At 47.2% G+C, this 22,324-nt stretch overlaps 2 protein-coding genes across 2 annotated transcripts in view; both read right to left on the bottom strand.

Moving 5' to 3' along the window:
* Positions 1-932: 932 nt before the first annotated feature.
* Positions 933-7,130, bottom strand: GPR83 (G protein-coupled receptor 83). Its single transcript, XM_009906125.2, has 4 exons — positions 6,744-7,130; positions 5,302-5,427; positions 3,930-4,063; positions 933-1,557 (listed from the first exon to the last, which is right to left on the bottom strand). The coding sequence occupies exons 1-4, from the start codon at positions 7,128-7,130 to the stop codon at positions 933-935; spliced, it is 1,272 nt and encodes a 423-aa protein (XP_009904427.2).
* A 4,855-nt stretch (positions 7,131-11,985) lies between these two features.
* MRE11 (MRE11 homolog, double strand break repair nuclease) overlaps positions 11,986-22,324 on the bottom strand; it is a 30,916-nt gene continuing 20,577 nt past the window's right edge. Inside the window, exons 13-19 of the mRNA XM_054164789.1 lie at positions 21,158-21,220; positions 19,886-20,093; positions 18,370-18,453; positions 16,402-16,457; positions 15,252-15,319; positions 14,496-14,574; positions 11,986-12,824 (exon numbers count right to left, since the gene is read on the bottom strand). Coding sequence (XP_054020764.1) covers positions 12,774-12,824; positions 14,496-14,574; positions 15,252-15,319; positions 16,402-16,457; positions 18,370-18,453; positions 19,886-20,093; positions 21,158-21,220 — 609 coding nt within the window. The 3' untranslated portion in view covers positions 11,986-12,773. The remainder of the gene's footprint in view (positions 12,825-14,495; positions 14,575-15,251; positions 15,320-16,401; positions 16,458-18,369; positions 18,454-19,885; positions 20,094-21,157; positions 21,221-22,324) is intronic.

Here is a 22,324-nt window from a genome sequence, read left to right as displayed (position 1 = left end):
CTCACTTGACTGTTGAACTGGTGGAGCCTGCTGTGACAGTCAAGCTCGCTTCCACAGCGCAGAAAGAATTGTTGCTCTCCTGTGTGATCCAAGGCAAAGTTTGCAGAAGGCTCACTCCTTTTTGTTTTTCACTATTCAAAATCAGATTTTCTTCTGCCAAGAACCTCAGAACTACTCCAGACAGCTGGAGTCACATGGATTTTCTTCTCTCTCTTCAAATGCATCTTTAAATACATCAGACTGGTTCAACCACCAGAGGACATCTTGCAGAGAAGTGTTCCACTTTCCTTCCTTGCTATCAGGGATACAATCTGTTCTCTCAAGGCAGTTAGTTCATTGATGGATTCAGGCCAGAGAGTTAGCATCCTAGCTGGGATGGAATGTCCCACAGGTTTGATCTGAGAAGTACCCAGGTGCTTCAACAGAATAAGTGAGCAACATTCAAAGACAAAAAGGTAAATTGTGGGATCCTTCAGCTGCTGCTTGACAATAATGAAAGGAGCTCTGATCAAGAAGTCCTACTCCAAACTCACAGTGTCTAATTACTTGTTCTCCAGCTGTGGGTGATGGTCTGCTCAAGTAGCTTTCAGGGTTTAGTCCTCTGTGTGAAGAAAAGCTTTCTGAATATTCATGACTTTATCTTAGGGAAGAAAAATTCTGTGTCATTGAGTTGTGAGGTGATCCAAAGTCAATATGATGAAGACAGAGTTCCTTTCTGGGAAGTTTTTGCCTTCTGCCCTGTAGGGCTGCAGGCCATTATCATCTGCCTGCATCAAGCATGCAGCTTGGCCATACCACCCCCTGCAGAACCTCTTTGGTTTTGTCATGAGTGTCTGCACAGTTCCTAAGCAGGCCAGGCCTCCAGGTGGTTCCCCCATTTCGGGTCTAGCCAAATCTATCTGCAGCCCTTCCGGACTTCGCAGGGCCACCGCTTAGCTCACAGCTACTATTGGCTCAACTGCAGAGATGTCTGTCTTTCCTGACTGGATTTTGGAGGCTGATGGAAGGACATGGGAGGTCTGCAACCTCCTGAAGTTGCCATTTTCTGGCCATGCCAGTCGGTGGGATGGGACTGTGGAGGGAAGCCTCTGTTCTGTGGGCATGGCAGGCTTTCTGCACATGTTGAGCAGAGCCTTCAGCTCTGACCGGAAGCTGTCATTGAGCCAGCAGTAGATGAAAGGATTGTAGCAGGTGCTGCTCATTGCAAACCAGTGAAAGGCAAAGTAGAGGGCATTGTTGGTGTGGATGGTCTGGCTGGAGAGGAGGACAACATAGCAATTCAAGGGGAACCAGCAGACTGCAAAGAGGAAGACAACGAGCATCAGCATCTTTATGGTCTTCTTATTCTTCCTGCGCAGGGCAAAGTATTGCTCGGTGGTGACGTCCCCAATGACGTTGCGCAGCCAGAGTTTCTTGGCCACTGTCGTGTAGGCAGCAGAGATGATCAGAAGGGGCAGGACATAGAGCAAAATGAAGGTTGTTAGGTCGAGGTACTTCCAAAAGAGGTCAGCAGGCTCAGGAAAATCTGGCAGACACAGGCACCGGGTCACCTCCTCACTGCAAGTGGAGAGACCACAGTATCACAGCAGCACAGCATCACAGAATCACAGTCACCAAGGTTGGAAGAGACCTCAAGGATCATCGAGTCCAACCTGTCTCCACAGACCTCATGACTAGACCATGGCACCAAGTGCCACCTCCAATCCCCTCTTGAACACCTCCAGGGATGGTGACTCCACCACCTCCCTGGGCAGCACATTCCAATGATGAACTACTCACTCGATGAAGAACTTTCTCCTCACCTCGAGTCTAAACTTCCCCTGGCACAGCTTGAGACTGTGTCCTCTTGTTCTGGTGCTGGTTGCCTGGCAGAAGAGACCAGCGCCTGCCTGTCTACAACCTCCCTTCAGGCAGTTGAAGAGAGCAATAAGGTCTCCCCTGAGCCTCCTCTTCTCCAGGCTAAGCAACCCCAGCTCCCTCATCCCCTCCTCACAGGGCTGTGCTCAAGGCCTCTCCCCAGCCTTGTTGCCCTTCTCTGGACACGTTCAAGTGTTTCGATGTCCTTCTTAAACTGAGGGGCCCAGAACTGGACCAGACAGGGGTTGAGAGCACTGAGGGTGAAGTACATCAGAAGCAAGGAGGCAGGTGGGAGAGGGGTCCTGCCACAAAGCCTGGAGCCAGACCTTTCATTTATGTAGCTGTGCCACAGTTAAGCAGGGCTCTGCTGCCCAAGGATTTGAGCCACGGAGCAGCTTCTGAGCAATATGGTGATAATTTCTTGTGGGCATTCATGGCCTTATGATAATGTTATTAATTTCATCCATTACCAGATTGTCAGCTGCACAGAAGGAGACTTTAGTTCTTTGGCAAACATAAACAGCCTCTGCACATAGTAAGGACCTTTCCCTCATTAAAGCACTTTCCAAATATCAAGGCTCATGACAGTGTTTTCTGGAACAAACAGCTGAGGCTGCTGTGTTTGGGTTTTTTGGTTGCTTGTCTTTTCTTTTCCACTTTCCCAGGGCTAAAAAGTAGATTAAAACCTGTCAGGTTTTAGGGTTTTTTTCCCCATTTCTGACCTACCCAAAAAAAGTCAGATTAGCACATCAGGTAAAATGCCAATGTAGAGAGGCAGAAACTCCAGGCCAGATCCTCTAAGTTCTTAGCCTACTTCACGTGGTTAACATGACAGAACAAGGATAAAAATAATGAAGAAGAGAAACAAGGACAAGCTATCAGCCCCTGCAAAAGACATTTGATGAAAATCATGATGTAGATCCATATTCATAGCATCATAGTGTCAGTCAGGGTTGGAAGGGACCACAAGGATCATCTAGTTCCAACCCCCCTGCCATGGGCAGGGACACCCCACACTAGATCAGCCTGGCCACAGCCTCAGCCAGCCTGGGCTTAAACACCTCCAGGGATGGCACCCCAACCACCTCCCTGGACAGCCCATTCCAGGGCTTCACCACTCTCGTGGGAAAGAACTTCCTCCTCACCTCCAGCCTGAATCTCCCCACCTCCAGCTTCATTCCATTCCCCCTAGTCCTATCACTACCTGAGATCCTGAGCAGTCCCTCCCCAGCCTTCTTGGAGCCCCCTTCAGATACTGGAAGGCCACAATTAGGTCACCTCAGAGCCTTCTCTTCTCCAGACTGAACAGCCCCAACTCCTTCAGCCTGTCCTCATAGGAGAGGTGCTTCAGCCCTCTGCTCATCCTCATGGCCCTTCTCTGGACACCTTCCAGCACCTCCATATCCCTCTTGCAATAGGGGCTCCAGAACTGGATGCAGTACTCCAGGTGGGGTCTCACCAGAGCTGAGCAGAGGGGGAGAATCACCTCCCTTGCCCTGCTGGCCACACTTCTCTTGATGCAGCCCAGGATCTGATTTGCTGTCTGGGCTGCAAGTGCACACTGAGAGCTCCTGGTGAGCTTCTCCTCCACCAGCACACCCAAGTCACTCTCCTCAGGGCTGCTTTCCAGCCAGTCACTGCCCAGCCCGGGTTTGTGCCTGGGATTGCCTCGACCCAGCTGCAGGACCCTGCACTTGGTTGAACCTCATGAGGTTGGCTTGTGCCCACCTCTCCAGCCTGTCCAGGTCCCTCTGGATGGCATCCCTTGCCTCCAGCGTGTCTGCTGCACCACACAGCTTGGTGCCATCAGCAAGCTTGCTGAGGGTGCACTCAATGCCACTGTCCATGGCACCCACAAAGATGTTGAACAAGCCTGGTCCCTGCCAGGAGGAAGTGCCTGCCCATCGTAAGTGAAGATCAGGCTCGTGATCACCTTAAGACCCTGAGAAAGTGTTCAAGTGCATGGGACCCGACGGGATACACGTGTTTGTCTGTCCTCAACAGCAGAAGATGCCAAAATATGACCACTGAGTTTGGCTTCCAGGGTGCAGGAAAGCAAAGCACATCCTTACCTGTATTCGAAGGTGAAGAGTTTTTGGTAGATAGCATGTGGTAGAGAGAAACAGGTTGCCATGATCCAGATTACAGAGATACAGACCACACCTTTTGCAGTGGATATGCGAGGTCTCAGAGGGTGCATTATGACCTGTGCAAAATAAAGCCCTACTCAGGCCCATGGCATGTCAGGACATAATTAGATCATCCTCTTTCAGCCTTCAATCTGCTACTTAACGTGGAAATTCAGCATGCGAGCAGTACAGTCCTCACTGAGCTCCCATTGACTTCAAGCTGGACATGAAAGCCTGAAATTTAACTCCATGAAAGTAGGAAAAGTAAGATCCCAGTCCTAGCTTTCAATATTTGTGTCTAGGGAAGAAAAGCTGGGGGGCAGGGATCTTGCACATGCCTTCATTTCCAGGTTCAGTTTAATTCATGGCAAAGAAAAAGGAAAGGGGAAGGGGAAAAGGGAAGGGGAAAGGGAAAGGGGAAGGGGAAAGGGGAAGGGGAAGAGGAAAGGGAAAAGGAAGAGGAAAGGGGAAAGGGAAAAATCACAGAAAAATAGTCTGAGAGTCTGCAGTATCAGTGACCCAAAGACCCATGGGTTTGTGGTTTAACCAGATCTCCCTGAACCTTGACCAGACCATCTCTGGGGATGCTTCTGATGGCCAGTGCATTTTCTACAAGTGAGAAGCTTTCTAGCAGCAAGTGTCCTCTGTCAACAGGTTTGTGTGGTTGGGGGACTTCCACACCAATAACACCCAACTGTCCCCAGTTTGGAGCTATTATCACAACAGCAAACCAGAGCCCAGCTTGGGACAGACACCCAGCGTGCTACAGTCAACTCTCCAGGATTCAAGATGATGAGAAGCAAAGGGAGACAGAGCTGCATCCATGTGCCTGCATCCATGGTGCTAGACAAACCACTGCAAGTGGGAGCTGCCTGTGTGAATTCCTATCAAGATCTTGGACCTCCTCTTTGTTTGAGAGCTACTGGATTAATTACTGCAGAAAAGAGCCAGTTCCCTGCCTGGAAACAGGCACAAGGCAATGGACATCTCCCACCTCCCACCTTTTCATCTTGCCTCCTCCCTGGGGGTGTTCAAGTCCGGGTTGGATGAGGCTTTTGAGCAGCCGAGTCTAGTTGAGAGGCGTCCCTGCCCGTGGCAGGGAGGTTGGAGTAGATGATCTCTAAGGTCCCTTCCAACCTAAGCCTATGATTCTATGATCTGACAGCAAGAACTCCTCCCCCACCCTGTCAGCTCCCCATACATCTGGCACTAACCTGGAAGCTGAAAAGGAAAGGAGATGGGATCATGCTTTCTCATGTTGCATTCTCCTGTGCCCCCTCAAGGTCCCCATCTGTCCGGTTCAGAGAGCTCTCACCTGGTGCCTGTCCACGGCAATGGCTGTGAGGGTCAAGGCAGAGACGTGGAGGGAGCAGTACTGTGCAAACCTACTGACATGGCACATTTCCTTCCCAAATATCCAGGTACTGTTGACAAAACGAGCCTAAAACCAGAATATCATTAGTTTTGTGCTCCCCTACACACCTCCACATGTTTGTGGATATCTGAGACACCTCCGGCACACAATTCCTTCTGCTATGTAAAACACATTTTTGATGGATCAGGTTATTTGTATAACTATAATTTCCTGGCTTCTGAACCCTGAAGGGATAGCTAAGTGCTGCTCAGTGGCACACCAATATCCTCTAGGACAATGCAGCAGTGCAGTGTCACTGTTTCATTCACAGGCTGCTCTTGCACAGTCTAACTACTGAGTCAACACATTAGTCTTTCCCTTTTAAGCCCTCCTCACAGGACAGGGCTGACCTATGTGTCTTATCTTACTTCAAAGCAAAGGAGAGCCTTTCAACACATCCTGTAAAATGATCTTGTAAAGTGAGCATGAATCTGGTTTTCCAAGAGGTTCATTGTATTACCTTGGAAATACTTCAGAGAACAGAAGATTAAACAAAAGACCAGATACTACAAAGTACCAAATAATCACCATGATGCTCTCATTGTTCAAGTGGAATAGAGTAGAATGAATAGAGTAGAGTAGAGTAGAGTAGAGTAGAGTAGAATAGAATAGAATAGAATAGAATAGAATAGAATAGAACAGAATAGAATAGAAGTAACCAGGTTGGAAAAGACCTTTGAGATCATCCAGTCCAACCTATCACCCAACACCATCTAATCAACTAAACCATGGCACCAAGCACCCCATCCAGTCTCTTCCTAAACACCTCCAGTGATGGTGACTCCACCACCTCCCTGGGCAGCACATTCCAATGGCCAATCTCTCTTTCTGTGAAGAACTTCTTCTTAACATCCAGCCTAAACCTCCCCTGACACAGCTTGAGACTGTGTCCTCTTGTTCTGAGACTGTGTCCTCTTGTTCTGGTGCTGGCTGCCTGGGAGAAGAGACCAACCCCCACCTGGCTACACCCTCCCTTCAGATCTTCAACTAAGTAACAAGCATTAGAGAAGAAAAAGACATGGAGTTTCCAAAGGGTAACACCAATCTCTTTAACTGGGACTGGACAGGTATCTGCAGCACACCCATACACTGCCTACAGCACACCCATGCACTGCCTACAGCACACCCATACACTGCCTACAGCACACCCATGCACTGCCTACAGCACACCCATGCACTGCCTACAGCACATCCATGCACTGCCTACAGCACACCCATGCACTGCCTACAGCACACCCATACACTGCCTACAGCACACCCATGCACTGCCTACAGCGGCGTCCCGAAGGCAAGGCTGCCAAAGTAAGTGCGATGCCTTTGTGGCACCTCTGCCCCGCTCTTACCAGTGTAAAAGGTGTGTTGAGGAGCGTGATCATGATGTCAGCCACAGCCAGGTTCACAATGAACAAGCTGGTGGCGGAGTGCATGCGCTTGCTCTTGATGACAACGTGACAGACCAGGACGTTGCCGAAGAGGGAGAAGACCATGATGAAGGAGTAAGCTGTGATGAGGAGGGCTTTCACCGTGATGCTCTGCGACTCTGCTCCGTATCGGCTCCTGCCCACAAAGCTCTGCCAGTCAGCCAGGCTGTCGTTGTCCCAGGAAAACAAACCCGAGATGTTTGGGATTACAAAAGTCCTCTCCAGGCTCCCGTTAAGGTTCAACTTCCCTGAGGTGACAAAAGTGTTAACCAAGTTGGGGAGGGAGAGCCAGACAAAACAGGACAACATCTCTGAAAGGTTGCTCCGCTCCTCAAAGTCGGAAGTAGCTCATTTGTGAGCCGTCCTCCCCTGGCTCAGCCCAGGCATGCCCAGGGGCTGCAAACTCGGACGTGCCTCTCCCGCTCAGCTCACAGCGGCTCTGGCTCCTTCAGCCAGCTTTATACCCCTCGGCAAGCTCCGAGCCGGGATCTTCTCCAGTCATTGGGCTGTATGACATTATTCCTGCTCTGACGTGCTGCTTTTCTACCCAGTCACGCTTCCCCAGGAGCTGCTCCAAGATAAGCACATCAGTGAGAAAGGCAAATCGATCTCTTCAGTCGTCAGCATCCTTTCTCTCCAGCAGCAGCCCAGCTCATGCAAATTCAGCGCTGTTTATCAACAAGCAGCGTGTGGCAGCTCTGCGCTCTCCCAGGACGCAGCTCGTTTAAGCTCAGTTCTGAGGGTCTGGCAGGCAAGTTTCAGCCTGTTTCACAGTGTGACACTTGGAAACTAGCATAGAATAGGGGGGTAACAGATGAGTGGTGAATAAAACCTCACTGACTGTACTTAGTGTCTTTCCAAAGACCTTTTTCCCCTCAGAGAGCTAGAAATACTTCAGCTTTCCTTTGGCAGGGATTTCCTCTTGGCCAAGGGAATGAAAAGTTTGATGTAAAACTCTGCTTTCTAGAGTTTATAGAAATACAGAGATGGTTACAAAGCAAGACAAGAGGACAGGGTGCCCCAGACCACTCAGTCAAGTATGCAAAGCAAAAAGGAAGGTGTACGCTGGAGCCAAGCACTGAGATGGCAGCATGCGTGTTCCCTGTGCCTTCCCCTCCAAAACAGAGTAAGGAGTCTGAAATCAGTGTCAGGACACCAAGAGACACAAATCCTACACAGCACAGGAAGGTGTGCCTCTTCAGAGCGTACATGTGAGGTGCTGCTCCTCTGCTGGGGACAGGTTTCCCTGGGGTCAGATAAGCCCAGCCACAGCAGGTTTTATACATTGAAAGCTTTATTTAAATCTCAGTAAAAGCAGCATTATCTGAAAAGCCTTTATTGGAAGATGGTCACTCACTGGTGAGAGTAACCTTATTGCTCTCTACAACTACCTGAAGGGGGGTTGTAGACAGGCAGAGGTTGGTCTCTTCTCCCAGGCAACCAGTACCAGAACAAGGGGACACAGTCTCAGGCTGCCCCAGGGGAGGTTTAGGCTGGAGGTTGGGAGGAAGTTTTACACGGAGTGATTGCCCACTGGAATGGGCTGCCCGAGGAGGTGGTGGGGTCGCCGTCGCTGGGGGTGTTCAGGGCGAGGCTTGACAGGATGCTTGGTTGCATGGTTTAGTTGATTAGGTGGTGTTGGATGATAGGTTGGACACGATGATCTTGGAGGTCTCTTCCAACCTGGTTTATTCTATTCTATTCTAACCCTTTCAGAAGTGTTGTGACTCAGTAAAGCAGACTGCTTTGACTCCCAGCGCTGCTCAGGACCTGTCTGCAGGAGGACAAGTGACACAGCCAGCCCACAATGCTCCTCTGGAGACTGCTCTCAGCATCTGTTCCTTCCACAAAATTGTCCAATTTATTTTTTGGGGCAGTTTGCCTAGCTCAGAGGAAGCTTTCCAGCAAACCTGCTGGAGCTGCTAAGGTGGCAATTACCTGTAACCATTCAGAGAGAAATCTGGGTCCAGCTCTGAAGTGTTTGACAGCGATGACAGCCCTGACCTGATGCTGCGAGAAGAACAGTCTCACAATGCAGCACACAGAATTAACCAGGCTGGAAAAGACCTTTGAGATCGAGCCCAGCCTATCACCCAACAGCATCTAATCAACTAAACCACGGCACTAAGTGCCTCATCCAGACTCTTCTTAAACACTTCCACCACCATAAAGGCCCAGGGAAATTTGCAGAAAGGGGAACAGGGCAGTGTTCTGATGTGGGTTTGGGATGAGAAGAGAGTAATTGGTGGCATATGTCCTCCTCCTTGCTGGGTTGCTCCAGCAGCTCCTAGCCTCTTTCCTCTCCAGTGCTGCTGGCCCATGTGTAAGGATATTCATTCTGATGTTTCATTTAAAAGAAGAGAATGAGAAAGGAACAAAAGTCAAGGAACCAAGGGTGTCCATTTTCATCTCTTAGTGCAATTCTATTTTGACATGATACAGCAACCTAAGAAAATCATCTCATGATGATTTTTAGGGTAAGATGTCCTTCCTTTAGTAGAAACAACTTTTCATGTTTGAAATTTGTGCACTATTTGGTCTCTAAAAGTAAGACCTGGAACTGGATTTACTGAGGCAAAATTGTTTCCATTGGATCCACAATTTTGGAAGATTTTATTAGTTTGTTAGCTTCAGACTTTAACTGAAGGTGAATGAAGGTCAATTTTCAGACAAACTCCAGCTCCTCCACCTCTTATCAGATCCTGCTCCCATTCTATAAACCATATTCCAGCAAAAATGAGTAATTTTTGTCTGTTTACTCTCCTTGATCTAATCAATTTCTAGCAGGTATTCCTGCTCATGTAGCCAGAGCCAGCCTTGCTTTGAAGACCAAGTGTTAGGCCCACTTGAAATACTCACAAAGGGTCACAGAAGCTCCTTGGGTCGTGTCTCTCTTGTGTCTTAACATGTGACCTTCTCTGCCTCACATCTTCCTTCTGGTTTAGTTTGTATTTAAACATAGCCCACTATAAACTGTCTAAACAGCTCACCTGCAGGTGGTTGTTTTTGAGAACAGGCTGTAGTAGATGTCAGCATGGTACCTGCTGACTTCACCCTTGAGCCACCATCTGCTGCACCCAGTGACAGCAAAGGAAGCAGCTGCACAGAAATGCCAGGGCTTGTGCCTGGCTTTTGTCAAAGTGATCTGTGAAAGGATGCAACTCAGTGTGTGAAAAATATTTAGTAAGTGCTTAAAAAACAGCTATGCAGCTTGAGAATTCATGGAATCAATAAGGTTGGAAAAGACCTCAGAGATCATCAAGTCCAACCTGTCACCCAACACCTCAGGACTAACTAAACCATGGCTTCAAGTGCCACCTCCAATCCCTTTTTGAACACCTCCAGGGATGGTAACTCCACCACCTCCCTGGGCAGCACATTCCAATGGCCAGTTACTCTCTCTGTGAAGAACTTTCTCCTCACCTCCAGCCTATGCTTCCCCTGGTGCAGCTTGAGACTGTGTCCTCTTGTTCTGGTGCTGGTTGCCTGGGAGAAGAGACCAACCCCCACCTGGCTACAACCTCCCTTCAGGTAGTTGTAGAGCGCAAGAAGGTCTCCCCTGAGCCTCCTCTTCTCCAGGCTACCAATTCAGGTAACCAAAAGCAGTCGCCAAAAACCTTTGTGCAGTAGCACTCCACATAAGTAGAAAAAAATAGAAAACAGGCCTGGTGAGAAAAAAAAAAGGTTCTAAGAGGAATACATAAAAAAAATACACCCAGACACACTAAAATAGGCAATTTAGAAGTACCAAAAAAAAAGGAAATAATGCCTTATTTAAATACAGAGCAGAATGTGCATCACCCCTGCGGCTGGGAGTTACCAGCCATTCGTGCCCCATCCTCAGCAGAACAGGGGGGAGAAAACTGAGACTGAAAACTAATGGATCAAGTCAGTTCAATAGAAAAAGGCAAAGCTTGTCTGTGAAAGTAAGGCATGAAAAGATTTATTGATGTCCCATCAGCAGGCAACAGCCAGCCAGCTCGGTACACGTAGTGCTTCCTCTGTAAGACAAATGCCTTAAATACCAAATTGCCTTCTCCTCTCCCCTTCAGCTTTTATTGCTGAGCACATCATACATACGGTATGGAACATCCCTCTAGGTCAGCTGGGATTCCTGACTGTATAGCCCCAACTTCTTGCATCCCCCTAGCCTACTGGCCTTTGTGATGGCACTGGAGAGACAGCCGTGACACTGGAGCTGATATCTGCACCCTCCTAGCTACAAATGCACTGCACTGCACAGGCTGCTACTGGGAAAGTTACCTCCACCCCAGCCAGACCCAGCACAGGGGGACAGCAACATAAAGCAGCTAAGTGCTTTAAAAGTGTCAGTCCCTCAGACCCAGCACAGGGGGACAGCAACATAAAGCAGCTAAGTGCTTTAAAGGTGTCAGTCCCTCAGATCCAGTGCAGTCCATACAACTGACATTCACTATTTACCTAACGGGAACAGTTTGTTGACAAATGCAGCATCTGAACCTTTATCTTAAAGGGCATCCACAGCAGCTTCCTAATTGCATAAGCAAAAGCATAGCTGAGAAAGAGCCAGACTACCAAATTATTTGCTGATACCTTTAGTGGCTGCACTGCTTTGTAAGTTGCTATTAAGCTCTAAGAAATTTGCAGGTGTGGATCATTTTAATAGAAGTTTTCAGGACGCTCAAGGCTCACTCAGGCTACAGCATAGATGCAGGCAAACACAACAGACGTGTTTGGTGAGAGCCAGAGAGAACACAACTGTCCAAGCCCATCTCCTTGAAGGAGACAGTGAAAATGCAAAAGCATGGCATGCTGCAGCAGGGCATGAGGAATTCCCCTGTTGAGGAGGAGGGAGCAGCAGAGCTGAAGCAACCACCAGTCCCTGTCACCCTTTGCTGCTTGGTGGGGAGGAGGTAGAGAAATCAGGAATGAAGTTGAGTCCAGGAAGAGAGGACAGGTGTGGTGAAGGTAGTGTTAAGATTAGGTTTTATTTCTCATTATCCTGCTCTGATTTGATTGGTAATAATGAGGTTTACTTTCTCCCCAAATTGAGTCTGTTTTGCCCATGATGGTAACTGGCAAGTGACCTCTCTCTGTCCTTAGCTCACAAACCTTTCATTGTACCTTCTCTTCCCTGTCTGGCCAAGGAGGGGAAGGACAGAGCAGCTTGGGGGGGACCTAGTGGCCAGCCAGAGTCAACCCATCACATCTGTTAACTAAGAAAAATGGTAAGAGGTAATGTCCTGCCTATTTCTGGCTCCAATGCTTTCTTCTTCAAACAGCAGTCCTTGTGAAGCTCCAGGGTTTTAGGCCTTACAACTACCTTAGCTCCAGGGTGAAAACTGACAAGACAATTCAAACTGACATCTTTGGCACTTCCTGAATCAGAGAGCAGAGTTTATTCTTCTATGCTGTAATGTTTAATAACACTGCAAGAACAGATTTAATTCTCCTAGTAGAGTTTTCTGGCTTCAGCACTGGAAACTGTATTTTGGGGTGAAACCATTCCTCTTTGGAATCTTCAACTGCATTTGTAGAAAATTGTACATAAGTACAAGTCTGATTATGGTGACCAAGTCCATGTCCATATCCATCCAGCCATACTACTACAAATTTACTCCTCTGCAAAGCTCAAGACCAAGAGATAGAGTAGTCTATAAAACATATGACTGTTATTTACATTATCAGCCCAGAAAGAAAAGAGAACTTTCAGAAGCATTAGGAAGAACCTGCAGCTTTGGGCTGTACTTCAGAATGTAAGAGAGTGCAGTCTAATGCATAGAGCAGTGCAATACCTGAGTGATAGCCAATCTGGGGTCACTGAAAAAGAAAACCAAGCCCAAACCAAAAATGTTTCATAGGAGTGAAAACAGGAGGCAAACAGAGAGATGTCACAGAGAGAATGCCTTGCAAACTGCTTCCCATTTTCTTCACTAACTTCCAGAGTCTCTCTCCTGTACAGCGAGCCAGGAATCACTTAGCTCTTCTTGATGTCCTTGTGCTTTTGAACGGATCGAATTCCTCCTGCAATGTGTAAAGCAGAGAGGCATTACCAGAATGCATTCTCAGCTACTGAAAGACAAATCACCTTCACATCAAACTAGGAAGTCTGGTCACGTTATGTCACGTGTGGTGACATGTTTTGGGTTTGATATGAAACACCTTGAGTCCTGTGTCCAGTTCTAGGCCCCTCAGTTTAGGAAGGATGTTGACTAGCTGGAACGAGTCCAGAGAAGGGCAACAAAGTTGGTGAGGGGTTTGGAACACAGCCCTGTGAGGAGAGGCTGAGGGAGCTGGGGTTGTTTAGCCTGGAGAGGAGGAGACTCAGGGGTGACCTTATCACTCTCTACAACTACCTGAAGGGAGGTTGTAGCCAGGTGGGGGTTGGTCTCTTCTCCCAGGCAGCCAGCACCAGAACAAGAGGACACAGTCTCAGGCTGCACCAGGGGAGGTTTAGGTTGGATGTGAGGAAGAAGTTCTATACAGAGAGAGTGATTGCCCATTGGAATGTGCTGCCCAGGGAGGTGGAGGAGTCACCATCATTGGAGGTGTTCAGGAGGAGACTTGATGGGGTGCTTGGTGCCATGGGTTAGCTATTTAGGTGGGTTGGATTGGTTGAGGGGTTGGACACGATGATCTTGAAGGTCTCTTCCAACCTGGTCTGGTCTATTCTATTCTATTCTATTCTCCCTTGATTCAGCAGGTCAGATCTAAATGGATGAAGACTAGAAACTGAGTTGACAGAACAGCTACTCTGAAGTGAGGAAGAGACTGCATGCCAGGTGTGACCTAGGAGAACGTTAGCATTGTGAACAGCACACACCTCGAAGATGCCAATGGCATCCTGGCCTGCATCAGGCCAGCAGGAGCAGAGAGGTCATTCTGCCCTGTACTCTGCACTGGTTAGGCCACACCTTGAGTCCTGTGTCCAGTTCTGGGCCCCTCAGTTTAAGAAGGCCATCGAGACACTTGAATGTGTCCAGAGAAGGGCAATGAGGCTGGGGAGAGGTCTGGAGCACAGCCCTGTGAGGAGAGGCTGAGGGAGCTGGGGTTGCTTAGCCTGGAGAAGAGGAGGCCCAGGGGAGACCTTCTTGCTGTCTACAACTACCTGAAATGAGGTTGTAGCCAGGCGAGGGTTGGTCTCTTCTGCCAGGCAACCAGCACCAGAACAAGAGGACACAGTCTCAAGCTGCACCAGGGGAGGTTTAGGCTGGATGTTAGGAAGAAGTTCTTCACAGAAAGAGTGATTGGCCATTGGAATGTGCTGCCCAGGTGTTCAAGAGGGGATTGGAGGTGGCACTTGAAGCCATGGTTCAGTTAGTCCTGAGGTGTTGGGTGACAGGTTGGACTTGATGATCTCTGAGGTCTTTTCCAACCTTATTGATTCTATGAAACACTATATCAAAAAATGGGTTGAAAAAGCCTCCAAATCAACATGCAGCAACTTGTTTGGTCTCTTCTCCCAGGCAAGCAGCACCAGAACAAGAGGACACAGTCTCAACCTGAGCCAGGAGAAGTTTAGGCTGGAGGTGAGGAGAAAGTTCTTAAAGCTAGTGCAATAATCTCATCTTGTTAATGAAGAAAGAAACCAATTAAAAATATTCAATTTCACTCTGAAATGCTTTATTCCAACAGCTGTAAACCAGTCAGCTAGAGAAACTTGTATGAAATAAGGAAGACCATTAAATACCATACCTCATCTGACTCAAAATCAACTCCTCTAGATGTTTGGATTTGTGAAGGTCTTTTACTAAATGAAGCTGTAGTGGACAACCTTGAAACACAGAAAGAGCAAAACACAGACCCAAGGCATCAGCACATTCTCAGTTAACAGACATTCCAATAACTTTTCCTTCAATATAGATTTGGACTACCATACAGAGATTAAGATTCCAGTAACAGATGGTACAAATCCAAATTTCTCCAACTGACATTAATTCTAAAGCTCTGACCAGGAGGGCCATGGGCCACGAGGGTGAGCAGAGGGCTGGAGCACCTCTCCTATGAGGACAGACTGAAGGAGTTGGGGCTGTCCAGTCTGGAGAAGAGAAGGCTCTGAAGTGACCTAATTGTGGCCTTCCAGTATCTGAAGGGGGCTCCAAGAAGGCTGGGGAAGGACTTCTCAGGATCTCAGGTAGTGATAGGACTAGGGGGAATGGAATGAAGCTGGAGGTGGGGAGATTCAGGCTGGAGGTGAGGAGGAAGTTCTTCCCCATGAGAGTGGTGAAGCCCTGGAATGGGTTGTCCAGGGAGGTGGTTGGGGTGCCGTCCCTGGAGGTGTTTAAGCCCAGGCTGGCTGAGGCTCTGGCCAGCCTGATCTAGTGTGGGGTGTCCCTGCCCATGGCAGGGGGGTTGGAACTAGATGATCCTTGTGGTCCCTTCCAACCCTGACTGATACTATGATACTATGCTGACTGTGGATCTTCTCATCAGGCTGCCAAACATACTGACCTTTTATTTACTCTGGAAGAAGGGGCAATAGAAATCTCTTCTATATCAGAGTCATCATCTATAATTTCCTGGGGGAAAAAAACCCAAACAAACCAAAACAAATTCAGAAAGCTTTTTCCACAGAACTTATTCCTACACAGATCCAATGCATAACACTATAACACAGAACCTTTGGGATTTTTTTTCCCCAACTATATACCTACTTAAGTACAAATTACAATAGACTGTACAACATGCAAACACTGCACAAGCTTTGCTCTTCCAACCTTTGATCGTGCAGAACCCCCAAAACACTCATCTATATAGGCTTCATATCTTATGCTATAGCCACAAATTAAATGGTCTTCAGTTTTCTCAGCCAAACTGGTTAGGCCACACCTTGAGTCCTGTGTCCAGTTCTGGGGACCTCAGTTTAAGAAGGACATTGAGACTCTTGAATGTGTCCAGAGAAGGGCAATGAGGCTGGGGAGAGGTCTGGAGCTCAAGCCCTCTGAGGAGCCCTTCAGTTCAGGAATTGCTGGAAGGTGTCCAGAGAAGGGCAACAAAGCTGGGGAGGGGTTTGGAGCACAGCCCTGTGGGGAGAGGCTGAGGGAGCTGGGGTTGTTTAGCCTGCAGAAGAGGAGGCTCAGGGGAGACCTTCTTGCTCTCTACAACTACCTGAAGGGAGGTTGTAGCCAGGTGGAGGTTGGTCTCTTCTCCCAGGCAACCAGCACCAGAACAAGAGGACACAGTCTCAAGCTGCACCAGGGGAAGTTTAGGCTGGAGGTGAGGAGAAAGTTCTTCCCAGAAAGAGTAATTGGTCATAGGAATGTGCTGCCCAGGGAGGTGGTGGAGTCACCATCCCTGGAGGTGTTGAAAAAAGGATTGGCTGTGGCACTTGAAGCCATGGTTCAGTTAGTCCTGAGGTATTGGGTGACAGGTTGGACTTGATGATCTCTGAGGTCTTTTCCAACCTTACTGATTCTATGAAACAGCATATCAAAAAATGGGTCGAAAAAGTCTCCAAATCAACATGCAGAAACTTACTGCTTGGAACTGGTAGCTTGGGAACATTTGCTGGTTTAGGCTAATGTTTTCATCATGCATTTATTTCTCAAATCAGAAGACAGCAAAAGGCAGTGCAACTTTGCTCACGCAAGATGCTTCTTACCTCGGAGTAAGCTTTAGATGAATTCAAGGAGGCCTCTGGTTTGAAAGACCTAAAGGCTGAAATGAAACAAATGCCATATTTTTGAAGTGCTCTCACAACAACATGCAAATAATGTTATGTATGCATGTATCACAGCATCACCAAGGTTGGAAGAGACCTCAAAGATCATTGAGTCCAACCTGTCACCCAATACCTCCTGAGTAACTAAACCATGGCTTCAGCATGTATGTACTTATCTGTTTACATTAAGACTTGCTTAACATTAATTCCTCTGCAAAATACCCTGTAAAACAAACAAGCAAAACCCCCAAACCCAAACTGTCACCATCCCTGGAGGTGTTCAAGAAAGGATTGAACACAGCACTTGAAGCCATGGTTTAGTTAGTCATGAGGTGTTGGGTGATAGGTAGGACTCAATGATCTCAAAGGTCTTTTCCAACCTGGTCCATTCCATTCCATTCCATTCCATTCCATTCCATTGCACTCCACTCCACTCCACTCCACTCCACTCCACTCCACTCCACTCCACTCCACTCCACTCCACACCATACCATAAATTAAGCCTTTGCTAGAGTCTGACTACCAGGGATGTAACTCTGAGCAGTTGCTTCCCAGTATGACCAAAAAAAACTTCAGCAACTTTAGTTAAAAGGAAGAGAAAAATAATCACTGGCATTGATATTCCTTATGTCAAACAGTTTAGACAGCAACACACCTGCCAAAAATTGCCTCTCTGCAGTATTTTAGGTGATCTGCTGATCCATTTAAAATTCAGGTGATTTTCTGAGTCATTTCAAACTTGGCTCTACCTTTGAGTGTTTTGTGGGGGATTCAGGTACAGCAAGGGAGGGCTGCTCTCATCCACACCTTAAATCACAGGTCAGTTTCTCTTCCCTAGTGAAAACTGCCATTCACAAAACTTGATACAGCTTAAGGCTGAACAGCTTAGCATCAAAGCTTACTGGTTTGCAAAAAGCACTGAAGTTTAAACTGTTTATTCCTGGCCTGCATCAGGAACAGTGTGGCCAGCAGGAGCAGGGAGGTCATTCTGCCCCCGGACTCAGCACTGGTCAGGCCACACCTTGAGTCCTGTGTCCAGTTCTGGGCCCCTCAGTTTAGGAAAGATGTTGAGTTGCTGGAAGGTGTCCAGAGAAGGGCAATAAAGCTGGGGAGGGGTTTGGAGCACAGCCCTATGAGGAGAGGCTGAGGGAGCTGGGGTTGCTTAGCCTGCAGAAGAGGAGGCTCAGGGGAGACCTTCTTGCTCTCTACAACTACCTGAAGGGAGGTCGTAGACAGGTGGGAGTTGGTCTCTTCTGCCAGGCAACCAGCACCAGAACAAGAGGACACAGTCTCAAGCTGCACCAGGGGAGGTTTAGGCTGGATGTTAGGAAGAAGTTCTTCACAGAAAGAGAGATTGGCCATTGGAATGTGCTGCCCAGGGAGGTGGTGGAGTCACCATCCCTGGAGGTGTTTAGGAAGAGACTGGATGGGGCACTTGGTGCCATGGTTTAGTTGATTAGATAATGTTGGGTGATAGGTTGGACTCAATGATCTTGAAGGTCTCTTCCAACCTGGTTTATTCTATTCTATTCTATTCTATCCTATCCTATTCTATTCTATTCAATGAGGAATATTCTGCATAAAATAGCTGCTTTTAAGTCACATTTCCTCCTATGCTTATTCCTTAAGGAACTGAATACAGTTAAGTATTTCCAGTTCTAGTTAGAAGTTCCTGACACATTTCATTTTAACTCATGACAGCAGGAAATCACTGGTTTTTCTTTCCTTCCCCCCCCCCCTTTTTCTTTCTTTTACCACTGTTTCTGATGATGATCAATTAGAATAAAGAAAACCTCTCACAGCTGAAGTGCACTAATAGAAATAAAGGCATTTAAGACACTTCAGCATTAAAAAAGCCCTTTCATCACAATTTGAGAGAACAGATTAATGGACAGATCAAAGGCTTACCATCCATGATAGACATATTCTTGGAAGGCACAGACACAGGCTTGTAGGTTCTGCTGCTAGTAGCTGACTCTTGGCCAGTGCTTCCTGTAGGGATAATAAACAATATGCAAGTCCAGTGTTTTCTTGTTTGTTTTGGTTATTCCCAACCCCCCTTATCATTGCTGAGTGCCAAGTCATAGAATCATAAAAATGTGGAGATGAAGTCCACTCACCTAGAGCTCACAATCCCACCACTTTAAGCTACAATCCTCTTTAAGCCTTTACTTTCTTCTTTATATTAAAGCCCTCCCTACATGCAGAAGAACTGCTCTGGGTCAGGTGTTCAAAGCTCCACAGACACAGTCTCTAATGCATATACCCCTGCTCTGACAGGATCACAACAGCACTGGAGCACATGCTCACAGAACTCATTTAAAGGCAGTGATCAAATCTGCCCTTCTTTCAACTCATTCTGTTCCTAGACCTTTGGGGAGTATTACTGAAACTACTCCAAGTCTTACTGCAAGACTCCATCTTTTCTTTTTTGACTTGTGTATAGATCTTTACATACAATAGAAGTACCACTAGCACCAGGAAGTGCACAGCCACACACAGCCAGGAAACTAGTTGATTTGTTCTGCTCAGGCACCTCCCCATCTGCTCTTGTGTTAGGATAGAGACAATCTGTACCTTCTCCCTATTCTTTGCACAGAGCTTCCAAATACAATAGAATAGAAAATTAGAATATAATAGATTAGAATAGAATAGAATGGAATGGAATTGGAATGGAATGGAATGGAATGGAATGGGAATAGGAATAGGAATAGGAATAGGAATAGGAATAGGAATAGGAATAGGAATAGGAATAGAATAGAATAGAATAGAATAGAATAGAATAGAATAGAATAGAATAGACCAGACCAGACCAGACCAGACCAGACCAGGTTGGAAAAGACCTTTGAGATCATCGAGTCCAACCTATCACCCAACACCATCTAATCAACTAAACCATGGCACCAAGCACCCCATCCAGTCTCTTCTTAAACACTTCCAGTGATGGTGACTCCACCACCTCCCTGGGCAGCACATTCCAATGGCCAATCACTCTTTCTGGGAAGAATTTCTTCCTAACATCCAGCCTAAACCTCCCCTGGTGCAGCTTGAGACTGTGTCCTCTTGTTCTGTTAGTGGTTGCCTGGGAGAAGAGACCAACCCCCACCTGGCTACAACCTCCCCTCAGGTAGTTGTAGAGAGCAACAAGGTCTCCCCTGAGCCTCCTCCCCTCCAGGCTAAGCAACCCCAGCTCCCTCAGCCTCTCCTCATAGGGCTGTGCTCCAAGTCCCTCCCCAGCTTTGTTGCCCTTCTCTGGACACATGCCAGCAAATACCAAAATGCACCTATTAAGAGTCTATTATGTTTCCATAGCTAGGAAGCATAGTATTTTTCTTTTAATCACCCAGTGAAAGTCTCAGCCTAAGGCCTGGAAGACAGTCAGCTGTATACAATGCCAGTAAAAAGAAGGTGAAGTTTTCCTTACCTCTTCCCCGCCGAGATGAACCTCTTGAACTTTGTCCTCTTGCCCCTCTTGCCCTACCTCTCGCCCGACCCCTTCCCTTGGTCAGTGTTGCAGGAAGGCTATCATCTGAATCACCAGTGCCTTTCATACTTGTGTCCATGTCTTCATCACTGGAGGCTGCCCCAAGAACGGCATCCTCGGATCTGTGTGCCCTAGCCCTGGTTATTGCCTGAAAGGGAAGGGGAAGTGCTGTGAGGAAAAGAAGCTTAAACGATTGAAGTGCACCAGTGCTACATTCTATGTATTCTATATTCTACATCCTGGTTATGACCTGAGTCTTTGAACACCCAAATCCATAGTGTCATCAAAGGCAAGGAAGTCTGTCAAAAAGCAGGGGCAGTATTTAGTCTGGTTAATTTAGATGTGCTAAGCTCTGGTAACAAAATTGAGCCAGCTAATATGATACACTGCCAATAGAGTTTGGGGAATACTTCAGGTCATCCTATGTCAAGTTATGTCCTATCTGCTCAGAGGAAGCACCCTCTGGGTACCATTGACTTCATCTTCATGATGACAGTGTGTTCAAGGCAACTGGTTCACATGAAGATCTCAGATTAGGAGAATAGAATCTCATCCTGGGTGTCATTTGTCCCAAAATTTCATTCCAATCCCACATAGCTTGCAGAGACAAAGCAGTACCACTGCTGTGAGCAGCTGGAAATTCTCTTTGGAAAGGCATACACAATCTAGATATGAGTCTCTGGGTGATCTAAGTAGAATGGTACCTAATGGTTTACCACTAATGCCAATTTGTTCCAGTAATAACACTCAATACAGCCCATCTACATGTCATAGAATCAGTAAGGTTGGAAAAGACCTCAAGGATCATCAAGTCCAACCTGTCACCCAAGAGCTCATGACTGCTAAACCATGGCACCAAGTGCCATGTCCAATCCCTTTTTGAACACCTCCAGGGATGGTGACTCCACCTCTGGTGACGGGGTGACAAATAGTTTAAGCTGGCAAATCTCTGAAGGTCACCTTTCTGGTCTAATCTCAGTTCAAAGCAAGAATGACCAAACATTCAGGCTCAGAAATATGCACAAGACAGCTCCAGAGCCAAACTGAGCAGTAGCTTGGGCACACAGGATACCAAGGATTAAGACTAATCTTCCCTGGACATACAGGCACCTTTTGGCAAGGACATCTCTGAAGTATTGCCAAGTGACTTCATTCCTATGCAGAAGTCCCCATTCCATTTTTCAGCCTATGTTCTCATGTCAAAGAGGTTACCTCACGAACTTCCTCATCCTCTTCTTCAGTGTTCTTTTTCCTACTCTCTCTGAACTTTCGTACCTGAGTAAAATAAAGTAAGAGAACCTGTCACCACAACAGTTCACTTCAGGTAAGAATCAAGACACAATGAGAAATCTTGATTGTTGAATTCAGTCAAGCTCATGAGGTGAAGACAAGTGCAAGAGTTAACTGTTTGCTTACAGCCTTTGCTCTACAGATAAAAGATTTCATGTTGAGTTCATAACTGGAGCTACATCACTGGGGAGAAAAAAGCATTGGGACATGATGAAAAGTTGGAGATACTATATGCAAGAGAAGGAGAGGATGCATAGTTTGATAATAAGAGACAGTGAAAAATTGGAAAAGAAGGGGTAGAGATGAATAGAATAGAATAGAATAGAATAGAATAGAATAGAATAGAATAGAATAGAATAGAATAGAACAGAACAGAACAGACCAGGTTGGAAGAGACCTTTAAGATCATCGAGTCCAACCCATCATCCAACACCACCTAATCAACTAAACCATGGCACCAAGCACCCCATCCACTCTGCTCCTGAACACCTCCAGTGATGGTGACTCCACCACCTCCTCAGGCAGCCCATTCCAATGGGCAATCACTCTCTCTGTGTAGAACTTCCTCCTAACCTCCAGCCTAAACCTCCCCTGGTGCAGCCTGAGACTGTGTCCTCTTGTTCTGGTGCTGGTTGCCTGGTAGAAGAGACCAATCCCCACCTGGCTACAACCTCCCTTCAGGAAGTTGTAGAGAGCAAGAAGGTCACCCCTGAGTCTCCTCTTCTCCAGGCTAAGCAACCCCAGCTCCCTCAGTCTCTCCTCACAGGGCTGTGTTCCAAACCCCTCACCAACTTTGTTGCCCTTCTCTGGACACGCTCCAGTAAGTCAACCTCCTTCCTAAACCGAGGGGCCCAGAACTGGACACAGGACTCGAGGTGTGGCCTAACCAGTGCTGACTACAGGGGCAGAATGACCTCCCTGTTCCTGCTGGCCATACTGTTCCTGAAAGTGAAGTGAAGAAGTGAAGAAGTGAAGAAGTGAAGAAGTGAAGAAGTGAAGAAGTGAAGAAGTGAAGAAGTGAAGAAGTGAAGAAGTGAAGAAGTGAAGAAGTGAAGAAGTGAAGAAGTGAAGAAGTGAAGAAGTGAAGAA

This window comes from Dryobates pubescens, chromosome 10, assembly GCF_014839835.1.
Source record: "Dryobates pubescens isolate bDryPub1 chromosome 10, bDryPub1.pri, whole genome shotgun sequence".
NCBI classification, from domain to species: domain Eukaryota; kingdom Metazoa; phylum Chordata; class Aves; order Piciformes; family Picidae; genus Dryobates; species Dryobates pubescens.
Note: the sequence above shows the minus strand (reverse complement) of the source record. Positions and strands in the feature narration are given on the sequence as shown.